This window comes from Thamnophis sirtalis, unplaced genomic scaffold, assembly GCF_051295495.1.
Source record: "Thamnophis sirtalis isolate CommonGarterSnake01/CBP01778 unplaced genomic scaffold, rThaSir2_p1.2 scaffold_2, whole genome shotgun sequence".
In the NCBI taxonomy this organism is placed as follows: Eukaryota; Metazoa; Chordata; class Lepidosauria; order Squamata; family Natricidae; genus Thamnophis; species Thamnophis sirtalis.
The window spans coordinates 31,326,314-31,348,737 of record NW_028261382.1 but is presented as its reverse complement, the minus strand read 5'-3'; the positions used below and the strand labels follow the sequence as shown (position 1 = coordinate 31,348,737).

The window sequence follows — 22,424 nt, the reverse complement described above, 5'->3', positions numbered from 1 at the left end:
CTTCTGCGCAAGCGCGAACCGGTAGTAAACCGGTTAGGATCCACCCATCTCAGATGAGGTAGGACCTTGGTGGCATCATAGTTTCCATACTTGGGTCTTCTTCAGTTCTAAGCTTCCATACCTGGGGAAATATTGGCAACCGTATGAACGATCTCCATGACTTCGTTGGTTGCCCCTCCACGTTTCTCCTTCAGGGCTGATGGAATGCTAACCCATTAATACCCATTTCCTGAGGCTGCCGAAAGAATCCGAGGATTGATCAGCCTGCCTCGAACAGCCAAGAAGCAATAATTACTGTGAGTTTTAATCAATCCGGCAGCAATTCAGCGGCAGTCCAATTTCTGATCTGCCTCCCTGGTGACACCGGACTAGAAGAGGACTAGAAATTATTAGAAAATCAATATTCTACTCAGCCAATAAGTCTCCCAGGATGATCGCAGGCGAAGCGTTCTCCGTCAAGGCAGCCCTGCAGAAAACGTTCTCCGGTTGACTGGTTGGTTGGGTGGTTGGTATCCAGGAAGGATAGTCAGTTTTGGATCATTTATTTCTGCAAAACTATCAAACTGAGCCGAGGAAGATGGGAGGTAGAAGCCGGCAGTTTAAGGAAACACCGAGACAAGTCGTTCTTGGATCTTTGCAAACGATGCAAGAAAGCATCTTAGTGAGGTCCATTGGAGCTTCTCTAATATGTTCCTGCAACGTGTCCATCAGACAATAAGTCAGACATCCAGAACCTTGCTTATTGATGGAGACCGAGTGAAGCAAGTGGCCAGTTTTAAGTTTTTTGGGTGTTATCACAAAAAGAGGATAACTCACATTGCAGCCCTGGTCAAAAGGGCCCAGCAGAGATAATACGACCTGAGACTTCTCAGGAAACAACAACTGGATGGAAAACTCCTGGTGACCTTCAACCGCTGCACCATAGAGAGTATTTTAACTTACTGCGCCTGTGTCTGGTTTGCCAATTGCACAGGGACAGATTGGATGCGCTCCAGAGGGTCAACGTCATTGCCCAGAGGATCAGGGGTTGCCCTCTCCCCACTTCGGAAGAGCTTTATAGCTGCCTTAAGAAACATCCTTAAAGATCCATCTCATCCTGGGCACCCCTCTTTTTTTTGAACTATTACCATCTGGCAGCCGGTACAGGATAATAAAGACAAGGACAAATAGGCTGAAAAACAGCTTCTATCCCAGGACAGTAACTATGTTGAATTCTACGATATAATGTAATATTAATGCAATATCAGGGGTTTTCAATTCAATTGTGTAGGATGCGAAGGAGGTGTTTGTCTTTTTATTTTGATTGTTATAATGTACACTGAAGATGGCCTTTAATTTCGTTGTATGATGGGCAATGGCAATAAACTGAACTAAACTAAACTAAACTAAACTAAACTAAACTAAACTAAACTAAACTAAACTAAACTAAACTAAACTAAACTAAACTAAACTAAACTAAATCATAAGGTCCAAGGCTCATTTGGCTAGACTCAAAACAGTTGCAAATGGACTCCAAATGAGGGACTTTGAAACCAAGATGAAAGGAACGAAATGCAAAAAATGGCAAGCCCATTTGCTCAGAAACACAAACATCCCTGCTGTTCTCGATTGTTTTTCTTCCCCGCCAAAAACAAAAACAATTCCCGCTAATGGCGAGAACAGCGGATGCATTTCCCACTTTATGAAGACTCAGAATGCTTGTTTACAGGTGCTGTTTCCAAACATTTCAGGGAAATAAGTGAAAGAAATTGCTTAAAAGGTTTTGTTCTCCTCTTCATCTTTTTTTTTTCTATTAAGCTTAGCTCTTTTTCTTATTAATGTAGAAAAACAAAAACAAACTTTGGAATACAATAGAGTAGAGTAGAATAGGGAATGGAATGGAATAGAGCAGAACAGAACAGAACAGAACAGAACAGAACAGAACAGAACAGGAATAAAATAGAATAGAATGGGGAAGGGAAGGGAAGGGAAGGGAATAGGGAAGGGAATAGGGAAGGGAATAGGGAAGGGAATAGGGAAGGGAATAGAATAGAATAGAATAGGGAAGGGAAGAGAATAGGGAAGAGAATAGAATAGGGAATGGAATAGAATAGAATAGGGAAGGGAATAGGGAAGGGAATAGGGAAGGGAATAGGGAAGGGAATAGGGAAGGGAATAGAATAGAATAGAATAGGGAAGGGAAGGGAATAGGGAAGGGAATAGGGAAGGGAATAGAATAGAATAGGGAAGGGAAGAGAATAGGGAAGAGAATAGAATAGGGAATGGAATAGAATAGAATAGAATAGAATAGGGAAGGGAATAGGGAAGGGAATAGGGAAGGGAATAGGGAAGGGAATAGGGAAGGGAATAGAATAGAATAGAATAGGGAAGGGAAGGGAATAGAATAGAATAGAATAGGGAATGGAATAGAATAAAATAGAATAGAATAGAATAGGGAAGGGAATAGAATAGGAAAGGGAATAGGGAAGGGAATAGAATAGAATAGAATAGAATAGGGAAGGGAATAGGGAAGGGAATAGGGAAGGGAATAGGGAAGGGAATAGAATAGAATAGGGAAGGGAAGGGAATAGGGAAGAGAATAGAATAGGGAATGGAATAGAATAGAATAGAATAGAATAGAATAGGGAAGGGAAGGGAAGGGAATAGAATAGAATAGAATAGGGAATGGAATAGAATAAAATAGAATAGAATAGAATAGGGAAGGGAATAGAATAGGGAAGGGAATAGAATAGAATAGAATAGGAATAGGGAAGGGAAGAGAATAGAATAGGGAAGGGAATAGAATAGAACAGGGAAGGGAATAGGAAAGGGAATATAATATAATTATAATAGAATAGAATAGGGAAGGGAATTGTGAAAGGAATAGAATACAATAGGAATAAGAAAGGGAAGGGAATAGAATAGAATAGAATAGGGAACACAATAGAATAGAATAGGGAATACAATAGAATAGAATAGGAATAGAATAGGGAAGGGAATGGAATAGAATAGGGATTAGAATAGAATAGAACAGAATAGAATAGGGATTAGAATAGAATAGATTAGAATAGAATAGGGAAGGGAAGGGAATAGAATAGGGAAGAAAATGGAATAGAATAGAATAGGGAAGGGAATAGAATAGAACAGAATAGAATAGGGAATAGAATAGAATAGGGAATAGAATAGAATAGAAGAGAAGAGAATGTGGAGTGGAGTGGAGTGGGGTAGGGTAGGGTAGAACAGAGCAGAGCAGAGGAGAGCAGAGCAGAGCAGGAAGGAACCTTGGAGGTCTTCTAGTCCAGCCCCCTGCTCAAGCAGGAGAACCTATACCAGGATTGGTGAACCTTTTCGGCCCCGAGTGCTGAAACAGGACTGTGCATGTGCGCACGCCGGAAACCCAAAGAGTAGTTCCCCGGTGCGCATGCACGGGAGCGCCAAAAACTGGAAGAGCAGTTCCAGTTCCAGCGCACATGCATGCCAGGAAGCGGAGCTTCTGGTTTCTATCATGTGCATGGTGTCAGTCACCTGATCTTCCAGTTTCTAGCACTCCCATATGTGAAGACCAGCTGGCCAGCATGCACATGCATGCCAGAACCTGAAAGAGTGATGCGCAACAGCTCGCATACGTGGAGAGATGGCTCTGCATACCACTTCCGGCACGCATGTCATAGATTCCCCATCACGGACCAATATAATCTCACCCATCCAGTGCTAACAGAATGCTTGGATGGAGTGATAAACAGCCACCTTTTTCAAATTAGTCTAGCACGCTCTTCTAAATATCAGCCAAGGTTTCGCCCCCGAGAGCGTTTTGCTTCATCAAAGCAAAGAGATGGTTTTGCTCAGTGATGGAACTCAAATAATTTAACAACTGGTTCTCTGTCCTAATGACCAGCTGGGTAGGCGTGGCACGGTGGTCACATGACTGTGGGCGTGGCCAACTCAACGTCACTCAGGTCGATGGGAGCTTCGCCTTAGCATGTTACAATGTCATAAGGGTTAATCGGAGAGGCAGTTTCTGTAAGCAGGGCAACAAATTAGAATGTTTCCTTCCTGCCTTCCTTACAGGATTAGCCCTGTAAAGTGAGAAAAAACAAAAGGAGATTTCTTCCAACAACCGGTTCTCCGAACTGCTTAGAAAGTTAACAACCGGTTCTCCCGGATAGGTGCGGACTGGCTGAATCCCACCACTGGTTTTGGTGCTCCGGAAATACCTGGGAATTAGAAAGGGAGAGGGGAAAAAAAGACCCCACAACGTGGGGAAAAGCATAATAACCCCCTGCAGAAAGATATGAAAAGGACAAAGGGAAATCTCACTGTCAAAGGAAGGGAACAATGGCATCCCTCCCCACCCAGGCCCAGACAATCTGTTTTTAAAAGCTCCTGAAATCCCGGCAAAAATCCTCTCTCCAGTATCGTTTGATGTCAAGCCGTTAACATCTGCTGCTTCTATAAATTAGCTCCATTGTCTATAAAACAACCTTCCCTGGATGGGCACGGATCAGCCGGGCAGCAGCTGAGCTTCAGGAACTGGCGGGCAGATTCCTAACAGGCGCCACAAGCTGAGTAGTAACGCTTGGGTAGATCCATCAAGAACGATAGCAACTAGGCAATTGAGCCTGGTGAACCGGGAAAAAAAATCTGCATCTTCCCGAGCATTTGTCTTTCGATCACCTCCCTTGAGTTGTTGGAGTCTGTTCCAAGCTTTAAAAAGTCACTGAAATCCTGAAATCCACATTGGATAAAGGGAGTCCTCGACTTACCACTATAATGGGACATTTTCTCACAGGCTAACAAGTCTGTCCAGCTGGAAGATGAATAGTTGTCTGCCACATCTATTCATCTCCTCCCCCTGCCTTTTATCGGCAGAGCTGGAGTGGGCCTCACTAGCAGCGGTGGCTCTTCCATCCCAAGGACCGGCCCATAGATTTCCACTGCTCTCCTCTCCTCTGCCACATCTATTTATCTTCTCCACCTGCCTTTTATCTCCAGAATTAGGGTGGGGCTTTGCTAGTAGCAGGGGCTCTTCCATCCCAAGGACTGGCCCATAGATTTCCACTGCTCTCCTCTCCTCTGCCTTCTGCACATCTGCATGTCAGGCACTGGACCCAGCTGTTCCTTGTCTTCCTCCTCTGCCACCTCCAGACCTGGGGGCTGTTGACTCTCCATCTGAGGGATGATGGACAGCCCAGGCTCCGCCTCCATCTCTCTCTCTCTCTCTCTCTCTCTCTCTCTCTCTCTCTCTCTGACAGCTCCATTCCCTCTTCCCCCTCAGAGCTCTCTGGTTGTCTCGATACCGATCTTGACTCCTATGCCTCCTCCTCTGATCTGGCTGCTGGAGGGGCCCATGGCCGACAGGCCACAACACTAAGTCAGACATCGGTGAAGTGGGCTTTGCCCCATTTGATGGAACTTTTTTCGCACAGTCCTTAAGGGAATCACCGTGCTCGATTCGTTAGTCACCCAGCTGTTAAGTGAAACTGGCTTCCTCGTTGGCTTGGCTTGTCAGAAGATTGTTAAAGGGTAACAGGTGACCCTGGGGAGACCGTCATAAATAGGAGTGTTTTAATTGAGCTTCATTTCAGCAAGGTATCTTCATTTAATCATTGAACATAATTTGAGAAGACTTTTGAAGGACTCCAAGGAGGAGCAGGCAATGAAGGAGGAGGTAGTAAAGTGTGTGTGGGACTATCTATCTATCTATCTATCTATCTATCTATCTATCTATCTATCTATCTATCTATCTATCTATCTATCTATCCATCTATCTCTAGTTCTAGTTCTAGTTCTAGTTCTATCTATCTATCTATCTATCTATCTATCTATCTATCTATCTATCTATCTATCTATCTATCTATCTATTCTGAGAAAAGTTTGGAAAATAAATGTGGGCACCACTGCAGGGTCAGACTATTACAGTGAGACTGTAGGTGGTTGACAATGATTATCGTATATTTGTTATCTTCTCTGGCTCAAAGATTTCTCCTCCAGCTTCATTAGGGAACTGTAGACTCATCGTCATGTAGGAAGTTTGCACCCAGCCCTCTCCTAGGAAATGAAACATTCTAGGAAATATTAAAGGGCAGAATTTTTCCCCTCAAAGGGAGGCAGGAACTCATCTCCCACATCTTTGTCAAATGGGCCATTAAGGCCTGAGCCAGCTCATCTGCAACACAAAAGACACGGCCATGAAAGGAAATGATAGGACCAATTTAGCAACAGACCTCACCACATGGCACCTAGGAAGATGACATCACCCAGCAAGGCTCAACCAAGCCTGGGACATAGAAAACCTACAATGTTACCCCTGCATGGCCTCATGAGAGTCTGACAACCAATCAGAATACAAGCTCAAATTCAAAAGCCCAACAGAGGGCATGAAACCCAGGGCACTCTCAGCATCTCTGCCCTATTTTGCCCAGGATCTCAAACCGTGTGGTCCTGTCCACCATTAAACCATCTTTCCAAGCAGCCTCCGTGAATCCAGTGTCTTCCCCCCCACCACTTGGAACTGAACCCAGAAGGACGTTTCTTCCGAGAGTCGCACGAAAAGAATTGTACCGTATTCAAAGCTGTGTGGGCCACAACTCTACCCTGTTCTAAATATTTCTGTAGCATTTTGAGAAGCTGTACGCCGACGAGAGGGGCTGTGTATGCAAACCAAGGGGCCAAAGTAACATTTCCAGTCAGAAATACCGGGGGAATTGTTTTATCTAGTCCCCTGTGCTCTCATTATCAGCTCTTACACTGGAACTTTTCCTACTTTTCAAAAAAAGAAAAGAAATAGAAAATAGAAAATAAGTTCACCACAGTGAGCAGCATAAACTTTCTCCTCCGGCGCCTCTCCTTCTTATTCCCCTGTCTTTCCTTCCTCTTTTCCTCTCCCTCCCTTTTTTTTACAAGAGGTATCCATTATTATTATTCCTTGCACAGACGTTCAAATGCGTTTCTCTTCTAAGCTTAAATATCCTGACTCTTTCTAAACAATTCCCGGTGCTAACTACCCTGCGGAGCACAGGAACGATTCCACAGAAGGATGAATTCTCTCCGGCTGTAATTAAATATTTCAGTTGCTGTTGCATCTAGACAAACATTCCTCTTTTTTATTTACGCACAAAGAAGCAACTCTGTCTCCCTGCTAGGAAGAATAAATACAGGTAGTTCTCAATTTAGGACTTAGCAATCAAGCCCAAACATTTCTCTTTGCTAAGCGAGTCAGTTGTTCAGGGAATTGTCCTTCGTTTTCCGATCTTTCTTTGCCACGGCGGTTAAGGGAATCATCGCCGTTGTTAAGTTAGGAAACACCCGTCGTTAAGTCCCATTCACTTGGGATGTCAAAAGGTCACAAAAGGGGGTTGGGTGTGTCCCCCCCCCCCCCCGATGCTGCAACCATCATAAATATGAATCAGTGGCCTAGTGTTCTAATTTGGATCAGCTGACCATGGGATGCTCCAAAGCGTCAGGTGAAAAAAATGCTCATAAGTGGCATTTTCCCATGGCATTGTAATTTCAAACAGTCACTACATGAATTGTTGTAAGTTGAGGACAACTTGTATGTAAGCAAATAAACAAATGGGTTTCTATGGTAGGTATGCTGCAGCAGAGCTGCCCCTGATTTACGATTTGACAATCGTCCTTCTTTCAGCTTCCAAATGAGGCCTTTTAGAATAGCGATTTCTTCTCTAAAAAATGTTTAGCCATTCACGGTGGTCATTCCCTCCCCCCCTCCTTCTCAGATCTTCTCCTTGACTGGTCAGCCAAGTGGTAGATATTATCTGGAAATTAATCAAGGGATGTGAAGTTCCAACTCAACATGAAGAAAACTAAAATCATGGCATCCGGCCCTCTCAATAGCAAATAGATGGGGAAGACATGGAGGTAGTGACAGATTTAATTTTCCTGGGCTCCAAGATCACCGCAGATGGGGACGGCAGCCAAGAAATTAAAAGAGGCTTGCTCCTGGGGAGGAAAGAGATGGCAAATCTGGATAGCATCCTAAAAAGCAGAGACAACACCCTGCCAATCAAACGTGTGTCTAATCAAGGCTGTGGTTTTCCCAGTTGCAATGGATGGCTGTGAAAGTTGGACCATAAGGAAGGCTGAGCACCAAAGAATGGAGGCCTTTGAACTCTGGTGCTGGAGAAGACTCCTGCATTGAGTCCCTTGGACTGCAAGGCCATCCAACCGGTCAGTCCTAGAGGAGATCAACCCTGACTGCTCTTTAGAAGGCCAGATCCTGAAGAGGAAACTCAAAGACTTTGGCCACCTGATGAGAAGAAAGGACTCCCTCATGCTGGGAAGGATGGAGGGCAAAAGAAGAAGAAGGGGATGGCAGACAAGGAGGTGGCTGGATGGAGTCACCGGAGCTTAAATGGACTCCAGAGGATGGTAGAGGACAGGAAGTCCTGGAGGAATGTGATCCATGGGGTCTCTATGATATGAAAGTTGGTGCTCACTGTCCTCATTCATTCATCCCAAATCAGTGTGGCCAATGATGGAAGGTGCTTGGCATAAAGACTACAAAAGGTTGCAGGTTCTACATCTAGAAGGTGAATGATGCTCCTCCCCTGCCAGAAAGGTTTCCTGCTTGGAGATCTGGGTCTCATCTACCTCTAGCTCATCTACCTCTGGTTACAGCAGAGCCTCTCTGGCCACCTTTTTAAGTCTGCATGTTCACCTGAAAGGAGACGCCAATAGAGAGCCAGGTGGTAAAGATATAAAAGGGTAAACAGATAATAAAGCTCCCTGTTTTGGTGTAGCACAACAGCTGTTTATAATCGATGCCTTGGTTGTATGGCAGGTAGCATCTCATATATTTGCTGACGCACCAAGAAGGCATGGGGGGAGGAGGAGGAGGAGATGGAAATGGAGGAAGAGGAAGAGTAGGGGGAGACAGAGGAGAAGGAAGAGAGGAGGAAGAGGAGGAGGAAGAGGAGGGGGAGGGGGAAAGAGTTGGAAATTGTGGAGGAGGAAGAGGAAGAGGGGGAAGGAGATGAAAATGGAGGAGGAGGAAGGGGGGAGGGGAAGGGGAAGGGGCAGGGACAAGGGGAGGAGAAGGAGGAGGAGAGGAGGAGGAGGAGGAGGAGGAGAGGAGGAATGAAATACTGCAAGGTATATGATATCCCAAATAAATCCAGTTTGCTTTCACTCAAGTAAATTAATACAATGACCTCACATGCTATGTGCAAAAAGCCAAGAGAGAGATAAACCTAGAAGCATAACAGCCATTTCATTAGAATCATTAGAAGGGAAGGTTTTGAACACATGACGTAGATTCCCCAAAAATGACAGAATAAACACAAGTTGAACATGAGAGAGAGAGAGACAGAGAGAGACAGAGAGAGAGACAGAGACACAGAAAGAGACACAGAAAGAGACACAGAGAGACACACACAGAGAGAAAGAGAGACAAAAAGAGAGAGAGAGAGACAGAGAGAGAGGCAGAGACACAGAAAAAGAGAGACACACAGAGAGAGACACACACAGAGAAAGAGAGACAAAGAGAGAGACAGAGACAGAGACACAGGAAGACAGAGAGACAGAGAGAGAGACAAAGAGAGGCAGAGAGAAAGAGACAGAGACACAGAAAAAGAGAAAGAGAGACAAAGAGAGAGAGAGAAACAGAGACACACAGAGAGAGACAGAGAGACAGAGACAGAAAGAGACAGAGACACAGAGACACAGAAAGAGAGAGACACACAGAGAGAGACAGAGAGAGAGAGAGGCAGAGACAGAGACAGAGAGAGACATAGGAAGACAGAGAGAGACAGAAAGAGACAGAGACACAGAGACAGACACAGAAAGAGAGAGAGACAAAGAGAGAGAGACAGACACAGAGAGAGAGACAGAGAGATACAGAGAGACAGAGACAGAGAGAAAGAGACAGAGACACAGGAAGAGAGACACAGAGAGAGAGAGAGGCAGAGAGAGGGAGGCAGAGACCGAGATAGAGACAGATAGAGACACAGGGAGACAGAGAGAGAGAGACAGACTGACAGAGAGACCGAGACACAGAGAGCGAGACACAGAGAGCGAGACACAGAAAAAGAGATAGACAGAGGGAGACAGAGAGAGAGAGAGAGACAGAGTGATAGAAACACAGAAAGAGAGAGAAACAGAGACAGAGAGGCAGAGGCAGAGAGAGACACAGGAAGACAGAGAGAGAGAGAGAGAGAGAGAGAGACAGACAGACAGACAGACAGACAGACAGACAGAGAATATCATGTCTCCTTCAAGGAGCTGCAAATGAAGAGAAGGTCTGAATTCTCAACCTCTCCAAAGCATCTTTTTGTAACACCAATCCAAGGCATCCACCTTCCCTTGAGTCAGGGAAGTTGTACCTACCACACAACCGGTTGAGTCCACCTGACGATCCGATACACATTTGAAGTTGCGGGTACAGCCTCCGTTATTGTGAGAACAATCACGAACCGGTCCAAAGGACGAGAGCAGGTCGTTGATGGTCTCGAAATAGGTGGACAACATTGCTTCTTCCCTTAAAGAAAGAAAAATTCAAAGGCAAAGAAAATGACCATCTTTCCTTTAAATTCCTCCACAAATTCCTTCGGTTCCCCCTCTGGCCTCCGTACTTAGTGCCATTAAGGCAAAGTCAGATTAATTCCCTCTTCCTCTTCCACTCACTCTATTATTTAAAGATTTCCTCCTGTTAGTAACTGCCTCTTTCTTTTTCTTTCCCGACAACAATTCAAATTAGAAGCCTTTTTCAATGTCTTTTGTCATGCCTAACCTTAGTGGGCAGGTTTCCTAAACGGAGCAAGATCAATTAAAACACTCAACATATTTTAATCATGACTTCAGGAAAAATGATTTCCAAATAAAGGTAAGAGAGAAGTGTCCTATTTCCAAGCAGCCAAAGACATTTCATGTTTCTGTGGGGCTGTTCTGACCCAGGTTTCCTGAGAGCAAGAAGCAAACTCCTTGCACGGGCAAAAAAATATTTTATTCATTGACTGTGAATTCTGCTCATTTACATCCAGGAACATCTTTCAAGGGAGGATTTACGGTCACAGACCTTCTCTGGCTTGGAGAGCTGCCAGGCCAATTTCTGCAGAAATTGGCCAGGCATCTCAAAAAGTCACGAATCAATGAAGCAAACTAATTGTCTCCTGCAAACTCCATTCCCCTTTGACTCCTCTTTTATTTCCTCTGGGAGGGGCCATTCATCATCCAACTGTGGCCTTACTCCCAAGTTGACCCCTGTTCTTTAGCTGTTCCCTTTGTCTGGCAACTCTGCGCATGCGCACACTGGGAACAGGCTCCAGCTATTCTTCTGCCTTACTAATGTGTGATTCTCAAGGCAGCTGATAACCAGCATAGGGCTCTGGCCCCCTCTCTGCCTCCAACACAGAGCCCTCAGCAGAGCCTTCCCCAGACTCCAGGACTGGCCCATATTCCTCCCCAACCTCCCCACTATCCGAATCTGCTGCCAGCTCTTCTGGCTGCTGGGGCCCCACAACAGGTGCGCCTCCAAATTCTTGATACAATTGAAGGAAAAATTCCTTGTGTGTACAATCACATTTGGTCAATAAAGAATTCTGTTCTATTTTATGTTCCATTCCATTCCATTTTATAGTGTCTTCCATTCCTTTCCATCCCATTTTATTTCTATCTAATCTCCATTCCATTCCAAAATATCAAATAAATGGAGAAAAATCGTAACAGTATTTAATTTATTTGACACCTGCCTTCATTTAACTCTCAATTTAAATTTAAATTTTGTTTTCTTCCTTCTGTACCCCTCATTTATGCAATGCCCAGCATGATAACTCAAACTGGGTACTTTTGACTCAATTTAAGATTGTCTAGCCTGAGAGCCGAGGTGGCGCAGTGGGTAGAATGCAGTACTGCAGGCCACTTCAGCTGACTGCTAGTTCGGCAGCTCGGCGGTTCAAATCTCACCGGCTCAGGGTTGACGCAGCCTTCCATCCTTCCGAGGTGGGTAAAATGAGGACCCAGATTGTGGGGGCGATATGCTGACTCTGTAAACCGCTTAGAGAGGGCTGAAAGCCCTATGAAGCGGTATATAAGTCTAACTGCTAGTCTAACTGCTGAATGTCTGTAGCCCATTCCTCTTGATCATTTAGGGGGCAAAAACATCTAATCATTACACAAGAGTAGTATGCCAGTTTTTAATCTTTGTTTTGCTACACAGGAGACAATCACAGGAAAGGACCCTGCTTGGTATGTTTCATACATTTGAGAGATCACTTAATTAAGGATGTGTCTTTGGAAACTTTTAGTCATCCAGGTTGTCTCAAAAGTGCTTTTTCTTGGATGAGAAGCAAAACATATTCAAGGACAGTCAGAACTGAAGGCGCTTCTTGGATACGGGTACGTGACTCTTCCTTTCAACTTGTCGTTAGAGTAAGGGAGGGGAAGTGTTGGTTATGAATGGGTTAGTTGGAGAAATGAAACTTCTGCAGTTCCACTGAGGCTTGGGAGAGTCTGGAAACTTCTCAAGGACATCTCAACAGGTGTGAAGAGGAAGGCAGATGGTTCCCATAACAAAGAGAACTTGTTTAGCACTAGAACCTAGACTTATATACCACTTCACAGATGCTTTTACAGCCCTCTCTAAACGGTTTACAGAATCAGCCTCTTACCTCCAACAATCTGGGTCTGCATTTTACCCACCTCGGAAGGACGGAAGGCTGAGTCGACCTTGAGTCTAGTGACATTCGAGCTGCCAAACTGCAGCTAGCAGTCAGTTGAAATCGCCTGCAGTACTGCACTCTATCCATTGCGCCACCTCGACTCTATATGGTCTATGTGAACTGAAGAACTGAAGAAGCTTCTTGGATGAGAAGCAAAATGACTTCAAGACAGTCAGAACTGAAGAAGCTTCTTGGATTAGAAGCAAAATGTCTTCAAGCAAAAACTAAGTCCAGTTGCCTTTTGAAAAAGCACCTTTGGGTGAATCAGGAAGGATTGAGAGGAACAGGCTGACTTATCAGGAGGATTTTTTTCCTCTCGCGCATCTGTGCTGGTCGTTCCTGACTCTAGGGGGCGGTGCTCATTTCCGTTTCAAAGCCGAAGAGCCAGCGCTGTCCGAAGATGTCTCTGGGGTCATGTGGCCGGCATGACTCAATGCCAAAGGTGCACGGAACGCTGTTCCCTTCCCACCAAAGGTGGTTCCTGTTTTTCTACTTGCATTTTTATGTGCTTCCAAGCTAGGTTGGCAGAAGCTGGGACAAGTAACAGGAGCTCACTCCGTTATGCGGCGCTAGGGATTCAAACCGTTGAACTGCCAACCTTTCTGATCGACAAGCTCAGCGTCTTAGCCACTGGGCCACCATGTCCCTTCTATCAAGAGGAAGTCAAGAACAAAAAAACTGTTTTTGGAGGAGACTGGTAGACATCTTGTCCACAATCTCACAAATGAAGGTTGATGTGCAGGGAAGAAGGTGTGACAGTCGTTTTTCCCTGCTGATTCTCCCGCATCAGTTTCAGTCCATTGGTAGAGACTACCCTAAAGGGCTTTCCCCCAACACTGTGAGTGATTTCATACCTATCAGCCTTATTACGGGAACCTGAGTGCAAAATTAGAGAACGCTGGCTGGTTTCATTTTTCCCTTGGCACGTATAAGGATGTTTTCTTTTTTCTTTCCCCTTTTTCCACTTAAGAAAATAAACCGCAAAAAAAAAAAAATGGATCGATAAAATAACCCTCCCAACCATTCGGTGGGAGACATGCAGAGAGGTAGTGAGTGTGAAGGAAAGGAAAAAGCGAAGAGGGGTTACTTTGGGGACAAGACAGCTGCAGGAAAGTATATAAAAAAGGGGAAACCATTAAAAAATGAGAGAGAGAGAGAGAGAGAGAGAGAGAGAGAGAGAGAGAGAGAGAGAGAGAGAGAGAGAGAGAGAGAGAGAGAGAGAGAGAGAGAGAGAGAGAGAGAGAGATGGATGGTGGGAAGTAGAGCGATGAGAATTTTGTATTGTGCCAATACGGTTGCAATGAAAGGTGTTTTCCAACCAAAAGACTGGAGGTGGAAGAATATTTCCTAGGGATTACGGGAGGGTTTGAAACATTTAAGAAGTGCTTTCATTGGGATTTTCCCAACTTCAATTCTCCCTTGAAAGACTTTGCTGGAGTGGACTTTTGCAGGAGACAATTCATTTGTTCATTTATTTCAGGAGCGTGAAGATCTGTCCGTGAATTTCAGAGACTCTGTGCCCAGTCTTTCCTTGCACACCACCTCATTTGGAAAAATATTTACATGTCATCTTTCCAAGCTAGATAAGGTCTGTGGTCATAAATACACCTTTGAAAGTCTGTTTGCCAGGCCTTGGCTGAATGTGAATGAGAGGAATTCACATTTGTTGAATAAAAGGGGTTTTGTCGGGATCAGGAATCTGCTTTGTGCTTTTTTGGGGAAGCCTAGGTCACAAGATCCACGCTGCTCTGAACTGCCAATGTTGGCTTCCATTTTTCAGTTACTGCTGTGCAGTTCCACGGAAACCTCTTGAACGCACGCAGGAATTAGGCTAAACCCCACAGACAAAATCGAAAAGTGGTAGATTGCAATGAGAAGGATGTGTGTGTGGGGGGGGGGGGAACAGAGAGGATCAAAGCCTTATGGAATGTGGTCCAGTTTCCCGGGAGGGAGAGGCTGCATTTCAGCCAACAGTAGGAGCCAACTAAGTTCAGATAGCTTTGTGTGAGAGAAAGAGGGTGAAGACGGATCCTCCCTAATAGTTCCCAGAAAGGGCTTCACATAGGTAGTAGGCTGCTTTGGTTAGGCAAGAATCTGTCTATAGGTATAGAATAAGAAAGACATCTACTTAGAAGAAATTTCCTTTCCTTTCCTTCTTTCCTTTCCTCCTTTCCTTTCCTTTCTTCTTTTCCTGTCCTTTCCTTTCCCTTCTTCTTTTCCTTTCTTTTCCTTTCCTTTCCTTTCCCTTCTTCTTTTTCTTTCCTTTCCCTTCTTCTTTTCTTTTCCTTCCTTTTCCCTTCCCTTCTTTTCCCTCCCCTCCCTTTCCCTCTCTCCTCCTCCTTCCCTTCTTTTCCTTTCCTTTTCTTTCCCTTCTTCCTTTCCTTTCCTTTCCCTTCCCTTCTTTTTTCCTTTCCTTTCCTTCCTTTTCCTTTCCCTTCTTTTCCCTCCCCTCCCTTTCCCTCTCTCCTCCTCCTCCCCTTCTTTTCCTTTTCCCTCCCCTCCCCTCTCTCTTCCTCCTCCTTCCCTTCCCTTTCCCTCCCTCCCTCCCTTCCATCCATCTATCTTTCCATTCATCCATCTTTCTTCTTTATGGAAGCTGACACAAAAACTTTCTTAAATTGCCAAGGAACTCATCTTTAAAAGACCCCAGTCCAAACTGGTGCTAGTTAAGGACAAAGGCATGCCACATCTGATAAGGGTTGTGCAGAGAAAACTCCTAACACAATACAGCTTTTGAACGGGAGATGGGATTTTGTCATGGCGCCACAGATCTAACTGTTCCAAGTGAGGAATGGAAGACACAACCACGGAAAATCTGGAAGGCTTTCGCAAACAGTACCCCCGTGACAGAAACAGGCACAATTACTCAGGAATCCAACAACAGGATGAATTGCGATTCAGCTCACTCAGCTATGTGGGGCAGTTATCCTCCATGTGGCGAACCATTAAATTAAATAAGCCTTATGCCGGTTGACAGCTGCAGCCTGGGTTTAGTTAGAAAGACAGCTTTTTCGGTGTTAACTGTAACTTGACCCCGTTTAGAGTTGGGAAAACTCTGGATCCCTCTCCTACGGCAGAACAAGAGCGGAGCTTCAGAAAATAGAAACTGGAGATGTTTCACAAGAAATGATTGGCGTGCCGAAAGATTGGGACAGAACTGTCCTAAGATTAGAACAGGCTTCCAAAACTAGGGCGCTTCGCAGGCGTTGAGGCTTTAAATGCCACAATACCCAGCCTGCGTTGCCATCTGCAGCCCAGGTAGTCCTCGATGTACGACCACAACGGAGGCCAAACTTTACGTTGCTAAGCGAGGCATTGGTTAAGTGAGTTTTGCCCTGTTTTCTTGCCCCGTTTGTTAAGTGAATCACTGCGGTTAAGGTGGTTGTTAAGTGAATTTAGCTTCCCTGTTGATTTTGCTTGATAGAAGGTCACAAAAGCGGATCATGTAACTCCAGGGCACTGCAACTGTCATAAATATGAGACAGTTCAGTTGCCAAGCGGGCGAATTTTGATCATGTGACTGTGGGGATGCTGCAAGATGCTGCAGGAACAGTCACTAAATAAATTGTGGTAAGGAGAGGACTATCTGTATGAAACATTCTGGTTTGCTCTCCTGAGATGAATGCTGAATCGAACCAAATGTGAGGATCCCACCATAATCCCTTGCAAGGTGGAGTCTGTGCAACTGAATGGAGCTGAGTGTTTATTGGCCGGATGCCTTTCATGTTGCCAATGAGGAGTTTTGTTCAGCAAGATATATTCTCATTGGGCCCAGAGAGAGAGAAATATCTGCCTCTAGCTAGGATCGAACTCACAGCCTCCTGATTGTGAGGCAAGAGCGCCACCTCTAGGCCACCACACCATTTCCCATCTCTGTTTAGACACACAAGTCAGGTCAATGGGTGCGTCGGACCATAAACGCATTCTAAATTGTGCAGCTCGACGCAAAACAGGCGTCTGGATACCCATTCCTTGCTTGGCTTTTAATTGCAGATTAAAATCGGTAGATGAAAATGAGCTTTGGAAGACACAAAAGTATAAATGGCATGCACCCCAAATTAGACCAATGTGGCACCTCTAAATATAGTCGCACGCAACCTTCTCCGTTTCTAATCCTGGAGAAGATTCTGCGATTAGAAAACATCTGTTTCCACTCAACCCGCTTCAGTGAGAAACCAGTTCTGTGCTTCCACCCAAGCCGGCAGTTCTGTGCTTCCACCCAAGCCTGAAATTCTCCGACAAATCTTCCCTTCGTGCTACAATACGTTTGCAAATGTATTAATAACCAAAAGTATTAATAGAAGCACACACAAAAAAAACCCACACCAAACCAACCCCGCCAACAACTTGAGCTCATTTAACATCTAGCAGTCTGTAGCAACCGACAGCAGTTTTCTAGTAATTGAACTATCATTAGCTTAAAAATTAAAATATTTTGAACCACAGAGGGTTTGTTTGCAATTCAGGGAGGCTTCGTACTCCAGAATCCCAACAGGAGTGTGATTTAATATTTTTCTTGAACATGTAATGTTATCAAAGCAAAACACCTCCTAATTTGCTCACCTTATCTCTTCCTAGCCTGCATTGGATGAGGAGAGCCCATCTTTCTCCTTCTATCCTGCCCACTTTTTACATGGAAAGCATTTTAATAAACTGCATCCCTGCTTGGTTTGGTGGCCGCAGTGTCTCAGATAGAAAGTCCCTACAGAGGGTGGTGAGGACAGTGGAGAAAATTATATTCCCTTTATTCGGGACACTACTTATAAGTGCTATGTCCTTAAAGCTCGACGCATTGTCAGAGACCCCACACAGCCACTTCATGGTCTTTTTCTGCTGCTCCCCTCCGGGAGGGGGTTTTGAAGTATTTCTTGCAGGACTCCCAGATTCTGTAAGAGCTTTGTTTCCATTGCAATCCATCTGATAAACTTGCAAGATTCGTTTCTCTCTCCATGTACATGCACACATGTGAATGAGACTGTATTGTTTCTCTGTGTCATATAATATATGTAAGTATATGCATAGTTTCGTATTTATTTATTTATTTTGTGATGCTCAGGTAGCGTATATTGGAGGTGGTGAGCCTTTGAGAGCCCCACTCCCTTCTAAAACTGATGATGTTACCTAGTTGTGTCACAAAATGTCTCTGAGAAAACAAGCCAGCTCAGAGAGCCGCAAGGACTCCACAATCTCCACTCTTAGCACTGATGATGTTATCTAAGTTGGATCACAAAATGCCTGCAAGAAAATAACCCAGCGCAGAGAACCCCAGGGACTCCCCAATCTCCCTTCTAGCACTGATGTTGTTGCCTAGTTGGGTCGTGAAACGTCTGCAAGAAAATAACTCAGTTCACAAACCCTCAAGGACTGAGCATTTCACAGCCCCCCTCAAAACCAGCTATTTTTGGGCTGTTTTCGGGCCGGTTTTCGGGCTGTTTTTTTCTGGGCTGTTTTCAGGCCATTTGGGGGCCGTTTTCAGGCCATTTTTCGAGGTGTTTTCTGGGCCATTCCCAGGTCATTTTGGGGCTATTTTCTGGACTGTTTTCAGGCCATTTGGGGGCATTTTCCAGGCCGTTTTCCAGGTCAAAAACATCCTGAAAACAGCCAAAAAATGGGCTGAAAACAGCCCAGAAAATGGCCCAAAACAGCCCAGAAAATGGCCCAAAACAGCCAAAAAACAGGCATGCGCAGGCTGGCCAGCTGGTCTTCAACTTTCTGGCAGGCACATGCGCTCACATGCCTGTGCATTCTGGTTTGGCCACTCAGTGCTGAAAAGGTTTGCCATCCCTGCTCTATATAACCCCCCTCCCCATTTTCCTACAGCAGAAAATGTCGCGGCCGGAAGGCCCACATGTAAAACGCAGCTTCCAGGCCTGACGACATCTTTTCCAAGGCCGTTTCCCCATTCTCACAATCCATTGAGAGACAATAACAGCACAAAATGTTGGTTCTTCCCCCCCCCCCAAAAAAAAAGCCACAGCACCATTGAAAGAACTCTGCTGGCTTCCCACTCAAAGGAACGACCCCAAAAGATACATTGGCGGCTCAAAGACGACACCAGCGGGAAGCGCGGCCGGCCACAGAAAGAGAACATTGATATGATCAATTGGACGGAGGAATGTGGAGAATACAAAAGGAGAGACGGTGCTGCGGGTTTTTTGAAAAAAATGAATTCAGAAAAAAAAGCATCTCAAAGAAGGCCTGGATTGCTATTCAAAAGGCAGGAAAATGCTAATCGGCTCCCTTGAAAGATGAATGCAAAACGGCGCGGATAACAATAGAGTCGAAAGGGACCTTGTGGGTCATCTAGTCCAACCCCTTCCCCAGGCCAAGCAGGAGACACCTACACCATTTCTGACCGAGGGCAGTCCAGTCTCTTCTTGAAAGTTTCCAGGGATGAAGCTCCCACAACTTCCGAAGGCAACTTCTGTTCCATGGGTTGATGGTTCTCACGGTCAGAGAATTCCTCCTTATTTTTAGGTTGAATCAATCAATCAGGGTAGAGCTGGAAGGGACCTTGTAGGTCTTCTAGTCCAACCCCCTGCCCAAGCATTCCTACACCATTCCTGACAGATGGCAGTCCAGCCTCTTCTTGAAAGCTTCCAGGGATGAAGCTCCCACAACTTCCAAAAACTTCTGTCCCATGGGTTGATTGTTCTCACGGTCAGAAAATTCCTCCTTATTTCCAGGTTGAATTGAATATTTCAATCCATTATTCCTTGTCTGGCCTTCGGGTGCTTTGGAGAATAGCTTGAGCCCCTCCTCTCTGTGGCAACCCCTCAAATATTGAAAGGCTGCTATCCTGTCTCCCCTGGTTCTCCTCCTCTCTAGACTAGCCATGCCCAGTTCCTGCAACCATTCATCATATATTTTAGCCAGTGGTGGGATCCTATTGGTTTAACCACCAGTTCGGTGAGCGCTCGCTTTGTACTACTTCATACTCCTTCCAAAACAACAATTGCTAGAAAAGAGGTTCCCGCCCCCTCTCAAAAAATCTCTTGTTGCTGCAGTGTCCCACTTTCTACAAGTTGCCAGTAGAAAAAAATAAAATAAAATAAATAAAATTCCGAATCCCAGAGTCCATCCTTGGGAAATGACCTTGCTTCGGCTTCAGACATGGCTTTTATCTCTTTGAAAACCGAGCCTTGATGGCTTTTTGAAAAGTTAAACATGGCCGTTTTGTTCTGCTTTTAATGTATGGAAAGCATATTCTGCTCCTGCCAGGCACAGAGAGAGAGAGAGAGAGAGAGAGAGAGAGAGAGAGAGAGAGAGAGACAGACAGATAGACAGACAGACAGACAGACAGACAGAAAAAGAGAAAGAGGAGAGAAAGAGAAAGAGGAGAGGAGGGAGAGAGAGAAAGGAAGAGAAAGCGAGAGCTAGAAAGAGGAGAGAGATAGAGGAGAAAGAGGAGAGAGAAAAAGAACCAGACAGAAAGAGAAAGAGAGAGAGAGAAAAGAGAGAAAGAGAAAGAAAGAGTGTGTGTGTGAGAGAGAGAAAGGAGAGGAGAGAAGAAGGAGGGAGAGAGAGGAGAAAGAGAACCAGACAGAGTGAGAGATAGAGACATAGAGGAGAGAGAGAGGAGAGAGAAAGAGAGAGGAGGGAGAAAGAGAAGCAGACAGAGTGAGAGAAAGAGAGAGAGAGGAGAGAGAGAGGAGGGAGAGAGAGACAGAGAGTAGACAGAAAGAGAGAGGAGAGAGAGGAGAGAGAGAGAGAGAGACAGAGGAGAGAAAAAGAGAGAGAGGAGAGAGAAAGAAAGAGAGACAGAGAAGAGAGAGACACACAGAGGGAGAAACAGACTGAGAAAGAGAGAGAGAGGAGAGACAGAGAGGAGAGAGAGAGGAGAGAGAGAGACAGAGAGGAAAGAGACACACACAGAGAGAAACAGACTGAGAAAGAGAGACAGAGAGAAGAGAAAAAATGTGGGGGGAAATAATAGCAGACCCAGCCTTGCTAATCTGCTGGAGACACTGTAATCAAAAGCTAATTCCATAAAGAACCCTGCCCCATCGCCGTGAAATTGTGCGCGAAGTGCGTTTTTTCCTTCTGTAAATATCTGACACGGAGCAGCTTAGGCAGACAGCTTTAAAGTGTGGTGGCGGGGGGGGGGGGTATAAGATGGGAGGTGGAGAGGGGGATCTGCAGAATTCAGTCAAACACTTTGCAAATAATTGGCCTCGCAGAGCCAAAGATGGATATTGGAACCCCGTTGCGTGACGATGATTATTATGAATTAAATTTCCACTTATTTTCATTAACGGTGGCTGGGAGCAAGCTGGCTCCAAAAGCTTCCCATCACCTTGATTAGTACCATTATTTGCAGGGTTTCAATTGTGGGATTAGGTGAGGCAGGCGTCCTGGGGGCTGGGAGAGCGGGGAGGGGGAGGGAAATCTTCCAGAGCGAAACAGCCAAATTCTGGAGTAGGGTGGGTGGGTGGATTTCTGGCTGGCTGTCCCTGTTAAATCCCCCACCTTTCTTTTGGCCGCGAAGGCCGCGAAGTGGAAGGAAGACACTTGGAGAAAGACAAGTAGAAATGGCAGGAAATCGGAGATGGGATTCCCCCCCTAGAAATGCCAGACTTTTTTTGGTTTTTTTGCTTGCTCTCTTTTGGCTTGCATGATGATGATGATGAGGAGGAGGAGGAGGAGGAGGAGGATGATGATGATGATGATGATGAGGAGGAGGAGGAGGAGGAGGAGGAGGAGGAGAGAAGGAACAGGATGTTATCCATTCAATTGCGCTTGCCCTCTTTTGGCTTATATGATGATGATGATGATGATGATGAGGAGGAGGAGGAGGAGGAGGAGGAGGAGGAGGAGAGAATGAAGAGGATGCTATCCATTCAATTGTGCTTGCCCTCTTTTGGCTTATATGATGATGATGATGATGATGATGATGATGATGATGATGATGTCCATTTAATTGTGCATGCTCTCATTTGGCTTGCATGATGATAATGATGATGATGATGATGATGATGATGATGAGGAGGAGGAGGAGGAGGAGGAGAGAATGAAGAGGATATCCATTCAATTGTGCTTGCCCTCTTTTGGCTTGGATGATGATGATGATGATGATGATGAGGAGGAGGAGGAGGAGGAGGAGGAGGAGGAGGAGGAGAACAATGGAGATGAGGAGGAAGAGAAGAGGAGGAAGAGGATGTTATCCATTCAATTGTGTCTGATTCTTGGCAATTCTCTAGGCCAGGTACCTCCACGTCTTCTGAGTTTGCCCTCAAAACAACTTTGAGAACCGCTTTATAAAGCCTTGGAAAAGCCACACCTGGAATGGTTTGGTCACCACATTACAAGAAAAGATATTGAGACTTTGGAAAACTTGCAAAGAAGAGCAACTCAGGAGACAAAAACATATGAGGAACAGGTGCAGGATTTGGGTCTGTCTAGTCTAGAAGGACTAGGGGGTGACATGATAGAACTCTTCTAGTATTTGAGGGGCTGCCAGAAAGAAGAGAGGGTTAAATTACTCTTCAAAGCACCAGAAGGCAGGGCAAGGAACAATGAATGGAAACTACTCAAGGAGAGAAGCAACAGTGAAGACAATTCACCAGTAGAACAGAAGTTGCCTTCAGAGGTTGTGGATGCTTCATCACTGGAGCTTTTCAAGAAGATACTGAACTGTCTGTCTGAAATGATATAGGGTCTCCTGCTTGAGCAAGGGGTTAGACTAGAAGACCTCCAAGGTCCCTTCCAACTATGTTATTCTATTCTAATGTAATTCCCGACAACAATTATTATTTCAAAAAATGCTTTGGT

General features: G+C 45.1%; 1 protein-coding gene across 1 annotated transcript in view; it reads right to left on the bottom strand.

Annotated features, from left to right (window-relative positions):
• Positions 1-22,424, bottom strand: part of LOC106552739 (astrotactin-2) — a gene marked incomplete at its 5' end in the record, with an annotated part of 151,987 nt that overhangs the window by 42,666 nt on the left and 86,897 nt on the right. The window contains 1 exon segment of the mRNA XM_087707614.1: positions 10,324-10,474. Within this exon segment, the coding sequence (XP_087563740.1) occupies positions 10,324-10,474 (151 nt within the window).